Here is a 14,944-nt window from a genome sequence, read left to right as displayed (position 1 = left end):
TTCAAAGCTTTCAAAATCATGGGGCATGTTGGTGAAGTCTCCCTCACAGAATCACCTAGGCTTTAGAGACTGTCTCATTCATGTTGTAAATAAGGCAAATTAAAATAGCCACAATTATGGGTGCACTGAGGAGAAATTAATATTTTATTGCTCTATATTTCACATGATTCCCGAGTCGCAGCACAGAGTACTTGCCACAGAGCACAACGCTTTCACATACAAACTTAAAGTTGTGCTCTGATGTGAAAGGCGCTGAGACATTTCGAAACACGTGCTGAACCAAGGTTGGCTCGCAAAGTTACACCTCATTCAAACTCGTTGCAATTAGTTGACAAATGCTCTGCGGAGAAATCGAGAAATTTGGCTCAGTGGGACTTGGTTCTTATGAAGTTGACTTACCAAAGGAAAAAATAAAATAATCAGAAATTAATTGCTCATCAACGCGGCCATAACTGTGGCTGTAATGTACAGTTTTGTCTCAAGTACATAATTACTGTTACAGCCTTGAAAGCCCGGATGATTCTGTGAGAGAGACTACACCTACCTTATGTATCTTTAAGCAATAAAATATGTACATACAACGACAACATAAAAACACATAAAATAAATACTGAGACTAATGAACAGTTTTGTGGATTTCAGACTTGGTTTATTTTGTTGAATACAAAATGATCAACCCAATGTGTCTACTTGCTTTTAATGGACTTGTACTAATGATGAGGAGTAATGACTGCAGCCAGCATCTTGTACACAGATTCTGCCACTGAACGTTCAAGGTTGAACTCTCTGCATAAGTCATCTGAGCTGTTAAAAGACTTAGACATTGCAGCAATCTGCTGGATAACTGAACAGGTTATAGTCTTTCTTAAAGTGTGAGTAGTGTCTTTCTGAACATAATCCACAAGGCAGCTGCGAATACATTCCTTTGCCCGACTGTTAAATGGCAGCTGGTATTTAACTCCGAACTGAGAAAAGCAAATGTCACAACAATGCACAATTGTACCAGAAGAACATGGTTCGCTAGGACTTGGAAACCCAAAGCATTTGTTCAGGAAACTTTGCCTGCACTCAGTTGTGTTTCTGCACATGGCCCGCATTGTGTCTGTCACGGCAGGCACCCCAAGGTCTTGGTTGTTGTAGTACATTATGGCTGCTGAAGTGTCTCCTCCTCTTCCAGCTTGACCTGTCTGTTGCACGTATGCTGGAACACAAGAACAAACATTTTAGCATGTAATGAAAATATTGTTCACTATCTTAAATAAATACTATGGCATTCTTTTTCTGACTTTGAGTTGACAGGTACAGTGTATAACTGAAAGGCATATCACTGCACATCATGAAGGTAGATTTTACATGTCACCAAAGCTCAGTGGTATTTATGCACTAGTAGTAGTATGTCTTATTTTGTTACATGTTACATCCTATTGCAGTAAAACAACAATAAGAAAATGAGGTATACTGCACAGGAAAACAAACACTTGTTGAGATACTGTATTATCATTTTAATTTAACTCAGTGTTATTGTTATTGTCAGTGGCTCTGAAATATATTATCCCTTACAGTGGGGAAATCAGAAAAATAACATAAAATCTGGATGAGAAAGCTGTACATGTAGTAACTTTAAACAGGACTGTGATGTTCTCATTACAAGGTGTACATAGTGTTTTGTGTTTTCATTTTTGACTCACATGCGAAGCAAAAGTGAGTCTATGTACTCACCCGAGTCGTCCGTCCGTCCGGAAAACTTTAACGTTGGATATTTCTTGGACACTATTCAGTCTATCAGTACCAAATTTGGCAAGATGGTGTATGATGACAAGGCCCCAAAAAACATACATAGCATCTTGACCTTGCTTCAAGGTCAAGGTCGCAGGGGCCATAAATGTTGTCTAAAAAACAGCTATTTTTCACATTTTTCCCATTTTCTCTGAAGTTTTTGAGATTGAATACCTCACCTATATATGATATATAGGGCAAAGTAAGCCCCATCTTTTGATACCAGTTTGGTTTACCTTGCTTCAAGGTCAAGGTCACAAGAGCTCTTCAAAGTTGGATTGTATACATATTTTGAAGTGACCTTGACCCTGAACTATGGAAGATAACTGTTTCAAACTTAAAAAATATGTGGGGCACATGTTATGCTTTCATCATGAGACACATTTGGTCACATATGATCAAGGTCAAGGTCACTTTGACCCTTATGAAATGTGACCAAAATAAGGTAGTGAACCACTAAAAGTGACCATATCTCATGGTAGAAACTGAAAGAGCCAATAAGCACCATTGTACTTCCTATGTCTTGAATTAACAGCTTTGTGTTGCATGACCTTGGATGACCTTGACCCTGGGTCAAGGTCACATGTATTTTGGTAGGAAAAATGTGTAAAGCATGTGAGTCGTATGGGCTTTGCCCTTCTTGTACTAATTGTCAAGGTTCTATTCCCCCTGAAATTGTCTCTTTAAGGAGTTATAGTCCAGCAAACATGTTGAGGACTATAGATTCTGTTCAGGCCAACCAAAAAAAGTTGTCTTTCTAATACCCCAACCAACCCTATTTTTTGACCTGAACTTTTTTTGTATGCCAGGCCCAGAGTCACCCAAAAATATGTCGGAAAGAAAAGAACAACAGTAGTTCGTATTATCAAAACCGGCCAAAATATTGAAACCGCCATCGAAACCGACTGAAATATCGAAACTGACCTGATTTTCCGTTAATGATGATAGCTGATCAGTGCTTAAAGTTAAAGCAAACAATACAATACAATACGACGTACTTTAGTGTCCCACAGGAAAAATTGTTTATAACATATCGCAGAAACATAAAGTAATCAATCAGTTTGGCAAGTTGTGTCAACACACTAAACGGCACGGCATGGCGGTAACCGAAAGCACATTCTGACCAAGCATACCAAGTTATCGTTCCTGGGACTAAAAAAAAAAAAAAATCAGAAACAAATTGACCACCAGTGCTGTAGGTAAGAAAATCAAAAAACACAAGGTTCAACTTAAAGCACTTAAAAAAGGATTGTACAAAACCGTCGCAAAATTGTCGGCACAATTGCCTTTGCAAGCGGACAAACAAACAAACAGACAAAAAGATGAATATATTAGTTTTTAAACTTATCTGTGTGTGGCTTTGTCAGTTTGTCAGTTTGGTCTCAGTCCACTAAGGAACTGAGGCGACCGCGGTAGGCTAATGATGTTGTTCTGTCTCTCGATTGATTTGCTCGGTTTGCTCATACCAGTACCCAAGATGACAATATTGTCGATGTGTCAAAAAACATGAACAGGTCGGTTTCGATATATCAGTTGGTTTCGATGACGGTTTCGATATTACGTACTACCCAAGAACAACATAAACGACAGTAACAGACGACTCAGACAAGGTAAAACAATCATTTTATACCCTTTGTAACACTTTTGTTTACATAAATCTATCCATAGCGAGTCCTGTCTCCTTGTATTTTTTAGTTATTTTCAAGAATTCTACCCTAGCAAAAAAAAAAAAAAAAAATCCCGACCTACCGACCTTTTTTTTTTTTTAGCTATGTTATCAGAAACAGACAAATTGGGGGGGGGGGGGGGGGGGGGCTTATACTCTTTTTTGTACAATAAAACATTAATTACGAGAGGTTAAAAACATTTGTATGCTTAGTTTTATGTGTTTTCTTTTTACCAATTGATATCAGCTGATGTTAAGGTGTTATTCAAACATAAATGATCTCATTAATGGGGTTAAAATCAGATAGTCTGGTGAACAAATTCTGGACTTTTGATTCTGTTTATACTTTCTTAGTTATAAAGTATTTACTAAGAGGAGTGTACACAGTTTTAGTTACCTTCAACAGTTTTAGGTGTTCCAACGTTGACAACACGCACCACATTCTGTAGATCTGCACCCATCCCCAGAGCACTTGTGGCAAAGACCATCTTCAAAGGACTCTCAGCTGGGTCTCTACTGAGATTTGTCCAGATGATCTTGCGTACCTATTGAAATAGATGCAGAACATATATATTGTAAAATTTAAAAAGGTACAGAAAATGTAAATCAAAAAGTTAGTGCTGGAGATATTAGTAGTGTATGAATTATGATTAGTAGTTATTACTGTATCAGAATGTGTGCAGCATGTCATATTAGACACAATATAGAATTACAGAAACCCTTTAAAACTTTTTCTACCATGTTGTAACAACTGTACATTCCTGCATTTACAATTATGATGTTTTTTTTAATTCACTGTTGGAGCTGTATTTTTTTCTCTCTCTTTTTTTTCTTGGATTTGTAAGAAAGCAATAAAACAAATACTTACAGTTACACTTAACATCTATGTTTCTCTGTTTGTTTTCTTCATTTCATTTTAAGAGGAACACCAAGTCAGTTATATATTTTGAAGGAATGATACAGTTTCCGTGTCATCATATTTGTCTTGGACTGGAATCACAGGGAGTATCATATTGTAAATTATATGCCACATTATCCCCTTCACTGTGTTTACACAGAAAAAGAGAAAGATGCTGATAGGACTGTCCCTCACAGTTTATATTAGAGGGGTTTCTCTGTAACCACTGATAATTGTATGGGAACATAAAAAAAAATATATATAAAAAAAATAGAAAACACATAAAAAAATCTGTAGGGTGCCAAGCATTTATACAATATATTTACCATAATTACCAGGTTACTTCAATTTAGCAAAACTTGACTTGGTGTTCCCTTTCAACTCACTTTTTAAAGTACACAACTATGCATCCTAATTACAATGATTGGAAATTGTCATCACAACTATTGTCTGTTACCTCTTCATCTTCTCCCTTATCAACAGAAGCATGGAACTGGACAACCCTGGCGTGCGGAAGATCTTGATGATCTCCTGCATACATCTTCTCCCCAAGAAACCGCTGACTGAATTCATATGCAAGTCCCACCCAGTTCTGGCTGCCATTGAAGTACACAACTGTTAACGGAAAGTCTTGTTTCTGTACAATCAGTTCCACAAGCAATGGCTCAATGGCCTCCATTGTATCTGCTGATGCTGGTCTTTGCTTTATACTCAGAAACGTAGAAGCATGTGCAGGCCGTTCTAGCACTGACTGGGGCTTTCTCAGGTGAAGGGAGTCTGCCAGCTGTTGTTGGGAATCCACTGTCAGTGTTGCACTCATGGCTAGGACAGGTGCATTGGGCAACAGGATTCTAAGGGCAGACAACTCATGATATGCCGGTCGAAATTCACTTCCCCATTCAAGCACACAGTGGGCTTCATCGATGACTATAAACGTTTGAATATCAGGTGGCAATGATGACAGAAGTTCGTTCAGTTCTTTGTTTCGAACAACTGCTTCCGGGTGTGCAATGTTGAACTGCAGTTTGGAAATCTCCATCTTTACTTCTTTCACATTACCGGTTGTCAGTTCCTTACACACTGGTCCAAGTTTTCTTAGCTCTTGCTCAATGATGACGTTCAGTGGTGCAACAATCAGCACAAGACTTTTCTCATCTTCCCCATGGCAAACATTGACAGCGGTAGGCAAAATTTCGTAGATCAGTGACTTGCCATAGCCAGTTGGCAGCATGCAGATGGTGTCTTCTTTCTCAAGTAGGTGGTCGATGGTCAGAGACTGAAGTGGGCGCAGTTCATGCACGTCCTGATGAAACGTTGGACACATTTTTGCTGCAAAGTTGGGTCCTGAAAGCAAAGAAAACTGTATCAAAAGTGTACAAAGGTGATACAGTAATAAAAAAACAGTGCCACAAACAACCAAAACATATGAGACTGAAAGTCAAAAAGGGGGAAAATGTGTAAAAAAGTAATATAAAACAAGAGGCGAAGCCTTCAAGGCTCACGTAAGAAATCGACAAACAGTAACACAAACTCAATCACTCCGTCACACACACACACACACACACACACACACACACACACACACACACACACACACACACACAGTAAGCATAGGTGAAACTATGCAAGAAAGCGAGACCCTGGATCTGCCAAGAAGTCTCGGCCCGCTCACAATAACAATGACCGAGACTTTCAGTAATTCCTTTGCGTGACGTCTAACCCTCTTACGTCATAATGTGACGTCTTCAAATAGTTTCTATCACACACGTCGAACACTTTTGACCGAGACTGACGTAATCCATAGACTCGGAAATGTTAAAGTTTCTACCACAGACATACACACATACATACGCACGCACGCACAGACAGACAAAGTTTATCATCGCATAGGCTACACTTACGTGAGCCAAAAACCATGTTTTTATCTGCCTACCGACCCTATTTTCTTTTGGACATGTTACCTTAACCACAACATTTGTTCCCCTGTATGAATGGAATTTAAACTCATCTTATTAAATCTCCATTTCTATAGTAAAAAAAGAATGGATTCAGAGTTCCCGGTAGGATTTTTTTCAGAGAGTCTCACTCTCAGCTGACTCTCAGCTAAAAATTTCGGGAGTCACCAGGCTGTGACGCAAACTTTCTCTGCCAGAATTTCTGAAGGGGATGGGGGGGGGGGGGGGGGGAGGCTTAAGCAAACTTTCTCTACCAATTTCTTTTGAGAGCGGGGGAGGGGGTGACGAAGTTACCGGCAGGGGTGGGCGGGTGTTTATGCTAAAGAGCTTATGCTTTCAGATGTTTGATTCGTGGGAGAGATTCAAGATTCACATTTTTTAGAGAGAGAGGGAGAGAGAGAGGGAGAGAGAGAGAGGTTATTTGAAAACCCGAGATCTACTCATTGTGCAGTTCTCAACTGAGCAGTTTTCAGACGACACAGTCCGAGCGTTGTTATTTTAAAACCCGAGATCTGCTCATTGAGCCGTTCTCAACAGCCTGTAGTGAGAGAGAGAGAGAGAGAGAGAGAGAGAGAGAGAGAGAGACGTACACACCCACATCCATGACTCGGACACGCACGCACGCACACACACGACACACACACGCACGTACACACGGCGCACTGACAAACACTCGCACACACCATCGCACATACACACACACTCACAAAAACACACACACACACGCACAAACACTCACACACACCATCGCACACACACACACACACACACTCGCACACTTCAACCTCACTGTCAAGGAGGCAGAGAAACTCAATGTGAGCAGAGGGAGGGGTGGAAGGAGGTGGGAGAGAGAGAGAGAGAGAGAGAGAGCCGCGCTCGGACTACTGTGGCGAAGTTACCGGGACCGGTGACGAATCTACCGTGTGACGAACTTACTGGTAGCCGAAGCAGGAGTGCAAACCTCAACACAAGCTTCTAAAAGTTTTAGATGGGACTAACAATACTGCAAAGTGAAAAGCTTAAAACAAGTTCGATCGATCTTCTCCAACCGGCCTCAAAGACAAAGGAAAACTGACGGTGCTGGGTAATTGAAATCAAATAATGAACACTGACAGCATGCACAGCTGTAACCAACACCTTTTGCTCACAAGACATGTCAAATAAAGTGAAAAATAGCAACGACTTACCATTGTGCACTCCCGTGTCGAGCTAAAACTGAATTTGCGGTGCAAATTTCGCGTCTCGCACATCTGATGTTGACATGCATCAACAAAGGGGCCTCACTCTGGAAGAGTTTCCTGCTCCGATAAACATGGCGCTTACGGCAAAAAAAAAAACTCAGAAAAAATCAATTCTGCGTTCTTGATAGCAATTTCGTCCAGGTTTACCCCACTGTTAGCTTTTCTTATTTTTCTCTATCGTCCAAGCCCATAAAATCGAACAAAGCTGATAGCGTTTGGATTTCCCTCTTTGAGATGACTGAGATTGTCCCCCCTTGGATCGATCCGGTGACACTGTGACGGTTCCCCTACGCTTTGTGTTCGGTGCCCTGACCCTTTGTGTTCGGTTCCCACTCGGTTCCCACACGCCAAAATTCGCGGACAAAACATCCATTTATGGTAGAATTACGCAATGTTGCTCTCTGAGAATGGTCTTGTTAGATCTGTGAGTGTTTACACTACATGCCTAGGTGCTGTTGGATTGAAGGTTTTTGATATTTTAGCCGTTATTAGGTAGAATGCCTTCCACTTTACTGCAAAACTGCATAATTCGTAGCATCGGCAAGAAATATCCTACCAAAAAATGCCTGCTTGGAACTGTCGTTGGTCCAGCAAAAAGTTCAACATGTCTGTAGCAGACAGCCCAAGTTTCAAGATTGTAGGGCCATCCAAACAGCCGTAATAATAAAAACAACAAAAGTAGTCAGTGAAATTGGCTGTGTTCGGTCCCCCCACACTTTTGTGACGTAGGCGTGACGGTTCCCATAATTCATTGTGTCGGTCCCCACTTTCTGTGTCGGACCCCACTTTCGACCTAATTTCTCTGTGACGGACCCCACAACCAGCCTATTTTGTGTCGGTCCCCACACCTTCTTGGATTTATGACTTGCCGGTTACTTGTATCATTGTATTCATTGAATCTAATTGTCTCGGAGTTATTTTTCAGCAAAAACCGGCAAGGCAGCACCTTTTGTGATACCAAGTAAGTCAGATGACATCAGTATGTGTGTGTGTGTGTGTGTGTGTGTGTGAGAGAGAGAGAGAGAGAGAGAGAGAGAGAGAGAGAGAGAGAGAGAGACTAACTTTATTAGTTTATGCCACAAATAATATATAACATTATTTATCTCTGGGACGGTTCCCAGTATACCAGCAAATTATGTGTTGATCCACCCACACCTTCTTGAACTGGCCTTCCCAATATCTACTCTCAGTCTTACGGCCTTGGAGATATGCAATTTGGCACATTTTTAAAATAAAAGATCCACCTGTCGTATGTGAGATTCAGTTTTCAGAGCAAAATGCTGCCCAGGGACTTCTAGTGGTGATTGAAAAAAAAAAAAGAGTACTTGCCTGTGTCAAGTATGTGTCTTTATCCACGCTTGTTGTAAGAGGCAACTTTTCCCAGCTCCTTGTGTTCATGACTGCTTTCTCTTAAAATTAATTATTTTATGACAGTCAGAATACAATGGAACAAGGCTACATAAACCCTGACAGCCTACGACAACGGCCCGACTAAGGCTCAACACCGCGCCAATAAATTCAGCATTGGGCCAATGTTGGGCCATGATTGCTCCGTTTTCGTAGGCTATCAGGGTCAAAGATACATATTGGTAAACTAGTAAAATACATGTTCAGCATCATCAGCAATACCACAAAAGGATTAAAACAAGAAATTCCTCCGATAGGAACTACACCCTCGTCAAAGGGAAATAACCTTCTCAGTTGGTGGGAGTGAGAATGGTTATTTCCCTTTGACCAACGGGGGTGTCCGTCTATACCAGGCCTTGTATAATTTTAATCCACCAATAACTCCCTAACCGTGTGTTTGACTGGTCCCAATTTTTGTAAGGACCGTCTCAGGAATGTATAGAACCTGTTCACCAAGTTTGGTGACGATCGGTCCGTTCATTCTTGAGATCTACTTGCGAACACAAACACATCGAGTGAAACCTATACACACCCCTATACCGGGGGTGTAAAAATCCTATTAGCTGTATGTCAGCGGCACAATGCAACCAGAACCAGCGTTTATGTGGAGTGATCGGGTGCTGGTCACTACCGCGAGCGTCATAGTGGGGCTCGTATGTTGCAGACGCACTCATAAATCATTCACATCTTGCAACAAACATCATACTTTGTGGTATTGTTCCTTATAATTATTTAAGGGATTTCAGATACAGAGCCACTTCAGAAATCGTTTTTTTGGTCTTTGATAGGGAATAAAAGGCTGCATTTACAGCAGACGAAATTCGTACCAAAAGCGCTCAGCAGTAAATATTCCCAACTCAGCAAATGTAAAATTCAATGGTTTACCATGCACCAGAAGTTGTCTGCTGATAACACATGCATGACATAAATACTCTTATGGGTATTTTTGTGTTCTGGTATTTAATTTGATCGTTTTTAGAATTTTATATATCCGCAGCATGAAAATTCAAGATGGCGGCCTCCGCAACATTGCGTGTTTTGATTTGAGCGAAAACAACGTTTCTGAAGGTAAGTTTTCAAGAATACGCATCCATTCACCAATGTCACATCATTTTACTGTTTAATTCTCCCCTGGGGTCTGTTATTCATCGGGTGAAGCGCTGAAATGCAGAGTAATCTTGCAATAGCTCATCAAGCTGGATTGTGATGCTGATAGATCTAGATCTATCTGTTGATTACAAGTAAGGAAATCATGATCGCCACGCTGGTGATTTTAAACAGATTAAACGAACTTTGAATAAAAGGCGAGGAGAAAGAGATTGTTCATGGTAAGATAAATGATTAGTCCTGCCTACGTTAAGGACTTCCATAAGGTGGGGAGGGGTAGAGTCAAAAACTGAGCGAGGGTAGGCCAGATAGTAGGATGACCAGCTGGAGATAAAAACACTCCACTCCCCATGTCTTTACAGTGTTGTGATCAAACTTTCAAAGACGGTAGGTAACAGACAAAAGCATACAGTGTATGCTAATCAAATGAGATAAGTGGTTTTGAAAAATGAAGAGGTACCGCTCTTTGAGTTTTACAATTTTGGTTTGTTGCTTGTTTCTCATCCTTTTGCTTATTTTAAGTTGACCGTGCATTGGTGTGAATTTTATTTTTACAGGATATATACAAGAGTTACACCACATGCCGGTTCCTGGGAACAAGCGTTCTGCATTTATTCCGGTGCCACAGAAGGGAGCCGATTTCACTAGTACTACTGTATCAAGGTTTGTTACCTAATACATCTTAACAGTAAGATTTTTTTATTTGTATTAATTGGAACATGTTTGCACATCATTTGTAAGCGACCTCTGTGAATTTGATGGGTTTAACGTACGAACCCTCACTATGGTCAACATTCTGTTAGCGACTGTTTGAAGCGAATAAATGTAGCGGTCAGAAAGATTCCAGAATCAGTTGGGTCACTGGAAACTGTGTTTGTTTGTTTTTTAACCTGAAACAGTAAGAATTATACGAATTCATGAAATATAATTTTCTTTCATTTTGGTCTGTTGTGTGAAGACTTGCTAACCCGGCTTTGACCGACTCTCTGAGATATTAAACATTATTCAAATACATTCAAATAAAAATGTCACTTTTCATCTTTTGTGTGAAGGGTACCACAGGCTGATTTCCTGCACCATGGATGTAGAGGAGGCCAGACAGTCTGCTTCTCATTCCAGCTGTGTTGCGTTTTTTTCTGCTGGTGAAGTGTATCGCCACATTGCCAAAGCCATTGGCTAAGAGAAGTCACCCTGTCTGCCCATTTTGCATAGCCTTACAGGCTGTGACACTATGTCGTTCTTCAATGGTATTGGGGAATCAGAAGGCTTGGCCCATGGGAAGTATGGCAAGCATTTGAAGACGTCACTCAAACTTTCTTCAGGTTGTCTGCTCCTCTTTGTAAGCTGAGTACCACTGACAGGGCAGCACAAGAGCTTTTTGGTGTACATTTGTAGGACAAAACCAGCAACGTACTGGGTGTAAACAGTGCTAGACGGTACCTCTTCAGTAAAAAGAGCTGCCAAATTGACCATAATCCCCTTACAAGTGAGGTGCTGCTGCAGGACATGAGATTGAGAAGAGCCATCTACCTATTAGACTTCCAAACTCTGTGGGCTGGCAGTTCAAGGCTGGAAAGTGGGAGTCATTCTGGACGAGCTTTCAAGAGGTATCCAGCGTGTGCCCAGAACTCATGAGGTGTGCCTGCAAGAAGAGCTGTACAACAAAACGCTGCAAATGCTGCTAAGAAGGACTGCAGAGCACAGCTCTCTGCAAATGTGCTTGCATGCCTGTGAAAACTGTCAGCATCTAAACTGTGCAAAAATATTATTGCACCCATTTTCATACCCCAACTCAAACTTTTATTCCTGTGTCATTTTATTCAAACTGTCTATGCCATTAAAGGCTCGCATCTTCGCTATCTGGCACATTTTTTTTTAACATCATCATTTACGCCGTCAAAATAAGGATACCCTTGACGTGACAAAGAGATGTGACAAAAACTTCGGGTACCTTTTAAAAAGCCGACGACAATTCCTGAGGCACAACTGGGTCACTGTTGTATACGAAGAGAAAGTCAACTTGATTATCCATCCAGAACAGGTTGTTTTATTTCGCCATCTTGCATATTTCTAGTGTTGTACCATTGTACCTACTGATGTATGTGTCGATCTCAAGGATGAGATGTTTATGTGTCAAATTTGAGGGATACCCAAGTCAACTAAAATCCATGTATTTTAGCAATGACCAAGTGGGTTGCGTTGAAACTTTCAGGAATGTGTGTCTACGCACGAGGCGTAGTTCAACCGTTTGAGTACACTTTCAAATCTTCACGAAATAATATTTTAAAAACTGCCACAGGTTTGTTGACTTACATCCCACATATTTTTGACTTCGCATGTATATATGACAGATGGTTGTTTCAAGTACTGCCAAAGTTTCTTTTGAGTATAGACACTTGCCGGAATGTGCTAGTTGTGTAAACACATGAGAACAAACAACGTTTTCGAAATACAGCGATTATGAATTTTAGTCGACTTTTGAGTTGATACATTACATTTTTATCAGTTTTATTTTGGGGGTACCCTTATTTGGGCGGCGGTCAAATAACCCATGTAAAGGCCACCTTTTATCTTAAAAGTGTTCCAGTTAGCCAAGTTGAGTGCCCTCAATAGCATACATTGAATATAACAGCACAGGAATGAATGTTTTCGTTTTGGTATGAAAATTGGTGCAATATATTTATTTTTGCACAGTTTAGGTAATCCACAAATTCTTCAACCCTGCCACCCAAACCGTCCAATCATTCTCTGCACCAACAATACATGTATTGCTTTGTTTAAAAATGTGTTTGTGTTAGTTTCTATTGCAAGAGAATGTCTTGTAGCATCAAAAATGCCTAAATACCCTTTTATTGGCGGCCATTTTGAAAATTGTAAAAAAACTACTGATTTCTTAATTTTTTCACTGTGGCTCTGTATCAGGTTTTGTTAAGCAAAAGCAAATGTACATTTACGCCAAATTTGCTGTTAATCACATGAAGTGAAATATGCCTAACATACCCAACCGTTTACACTGGCGGCCATTTTGAAAAATTGTTTAAAAACTACCCATTTTTTATTTTTCGCGATGGCTCTGTATCAGGTTTTGTTAAGCACATAAAACTCTTCATATTTGCTTAATTTGGTGTTTGTTGCATGATTTGAATGATTTTGCAACATAGGAGCCCCACTATCACTACCGCGAGTACCACTACCGCGTCTCACACTAAAGTTGTGTTTCCGTACCCGCGACAGCGTTTTTCCAGCGGTGCGACGAAAATCAAGCACATAGAAAATGACCAGGAGTGTTTCCACACGCGCGACGCGTTAGCGGCGCGACAAGCGGCAAGCGACGCGATTTTTTTGAAAGGGTCCTGGAGCGATTTTTTCGCGTTGTCGCGCGGCAACGCGGGAGTTTACAGATTTTACCGCATGTTTAAAACGCAAGTACGGAAACACGTCACGCGTTTGCGCGCGTTTTCTTTTGTCGCTGCCGCTGTCGCGGGTACGGAAACAGAACTTACCGCGAGTACGACACTACCGCGAGTACGACACTACCGCGAGTATAACACTACCGCGTGTCACACTACCGCGAGTATAACATTACCGCGTGTCATTTTATGACTTCCATGGCTGAAGGCAAAGGTTGAAATGTTTCCTTGAAATATAAAACAAAAAGGCCTGGTCTGTTCTCTGAACACTAATTCAATATTTGTCATGCTAACCAAGAACTCAAAACGATCAGAACACACTATCAGAATACATATAGAATGGGTTGCTTCCAATCAAAGCCGTTAGAACACAAACTCACAAGAAGTAAGTTTGCATGCGTTCTCTCTACGGTTATGGTACTCGCGGTTGTGGTACGCGCGGTAGTGTGACACGCGGCAGTGTTATACTCGCGGTAGTGTCGTACTCGCGGTAGTGTGACACGCGGTAGTGTTACACGCGGTAGTGTCGTACTCGCCGTAGTGTGACACGCGGTAGTGACGCTCGCGGTAGTGTCGCATAACCGGAGTGATCTGGAAAGGTGTCAATCTCTCTCTCTCTCTCTCTCTCTCTCTCTCTCTCTCTCTCTCTCTCTCTCTCTCTCTCTCTATCTCTCTCTCTCACACACACACACACACACACACACACACACACACACACACACACACACACACACACACACATACTGATGTCATCTGACTTACTTGGTATCACAAAAGGTGCTGCCTTGTCGGTTTTTGCTGAAAAATAACTCCGAGACAATTAGATTCAATGAATACAATGATACAAGTAACCGGCAAGTCATAAATCCAAGAAGGTGTGGGGACCGACACAAAATAGGCTGGTTGTGGGGTCCGTCACAGAGAAATTATGTCGAAAGTGGGGTCCGACACAGAAAGTGGGGACCGACACAATGAATTATGGGAACCGTCACGCCTACGTCACAAAAGTGTGGGGGGACCGAACACAGCCAATTTCACTGACTACTTTTGTTGTTTTTATTATTACGGCTGTTTGGATGGCCCTACAATCTTGAAACTTGGGCTGTCTGCTACAGACATGTTGAACTTTTTGCTGGACCAACGACAGTTCCAAGCAGGCATTTTTTGGTAGGATATTTCTTGCCGATGCTACGAATTATGCAGTTTTGCAGTAAAGTGGAAGGCATTCTACCTAATAACGGCTAAAATATCAAAAACCTTCAATCCAACAGCACCTAGGCATGTAGTGTAAACACTCACAGATCTAACAAGACCATTCTCAGAGAGCAACATTGCGTAATACTACCATAAATGGATGTTTTGTCCGCGAATTTTGGCGTGTGGGAACCGAGTGGGAACCGAACACAAAGGGTCAGGGCACCGAATACAAAGCGTAGGGGAACCGTCACAGTGTCACCGGTGTGAGTACTGGCCTTGTGTTCAAG

At 41.2% G+C, this 14,944-nt stretch overlaps 1 protein-coding gene across 1 annotated transcript; it reads right to left on the bottom strand.

Annotated features, from left to right (window-relative positions):
- Positions 1-627: 627 nt before the first annotated feature.
- LOC138978331 (ATP-dependent DNA helicase Q5-like) lies at positions 628-7,793 on the bottom strand. Its single transcript, XM_070351044.1, has 4 exons — positions 7,483-7,793; positions 4,798-5,684; positions 3,840-3,987; positions 628-1,201 (listed from the first exon to the last, which is right to left on the bottom strand). The coding sequence occupies exons 2-4, from the start codon at positions 5,662-5,664 to the stop codon at positions 711-713; spliced, it is 1,506 nt and encodes a 501-aa protein (XP_070207145.1). The 5' UTR covers positions 5,665-5,684; positions 7,483-7,793; the 3' UTR covers positions 628-710.
- Between the last annotated feature and the right edge of the window lie 7,151 nt (positions 7,794-14,944).

Source organism: Littorina saxatilis, linkage group LG10, assembly GCF_037325665.1.
Source record: "Littorina saxatilis isolate snail1 linkage group LG10, US_GU_Lsax_2.0, whole genome shotgun sequence".
Taxonomy (NCBI): Eukaryota; Metazoa; Mollusca; class Gastropoda; order Littorinimorpha; family Littorinidae; genus Littorina; species Littorina saxatilis.
This window is presented reverse-complemented; position numbering and strand designations above follow the sequence as displayed.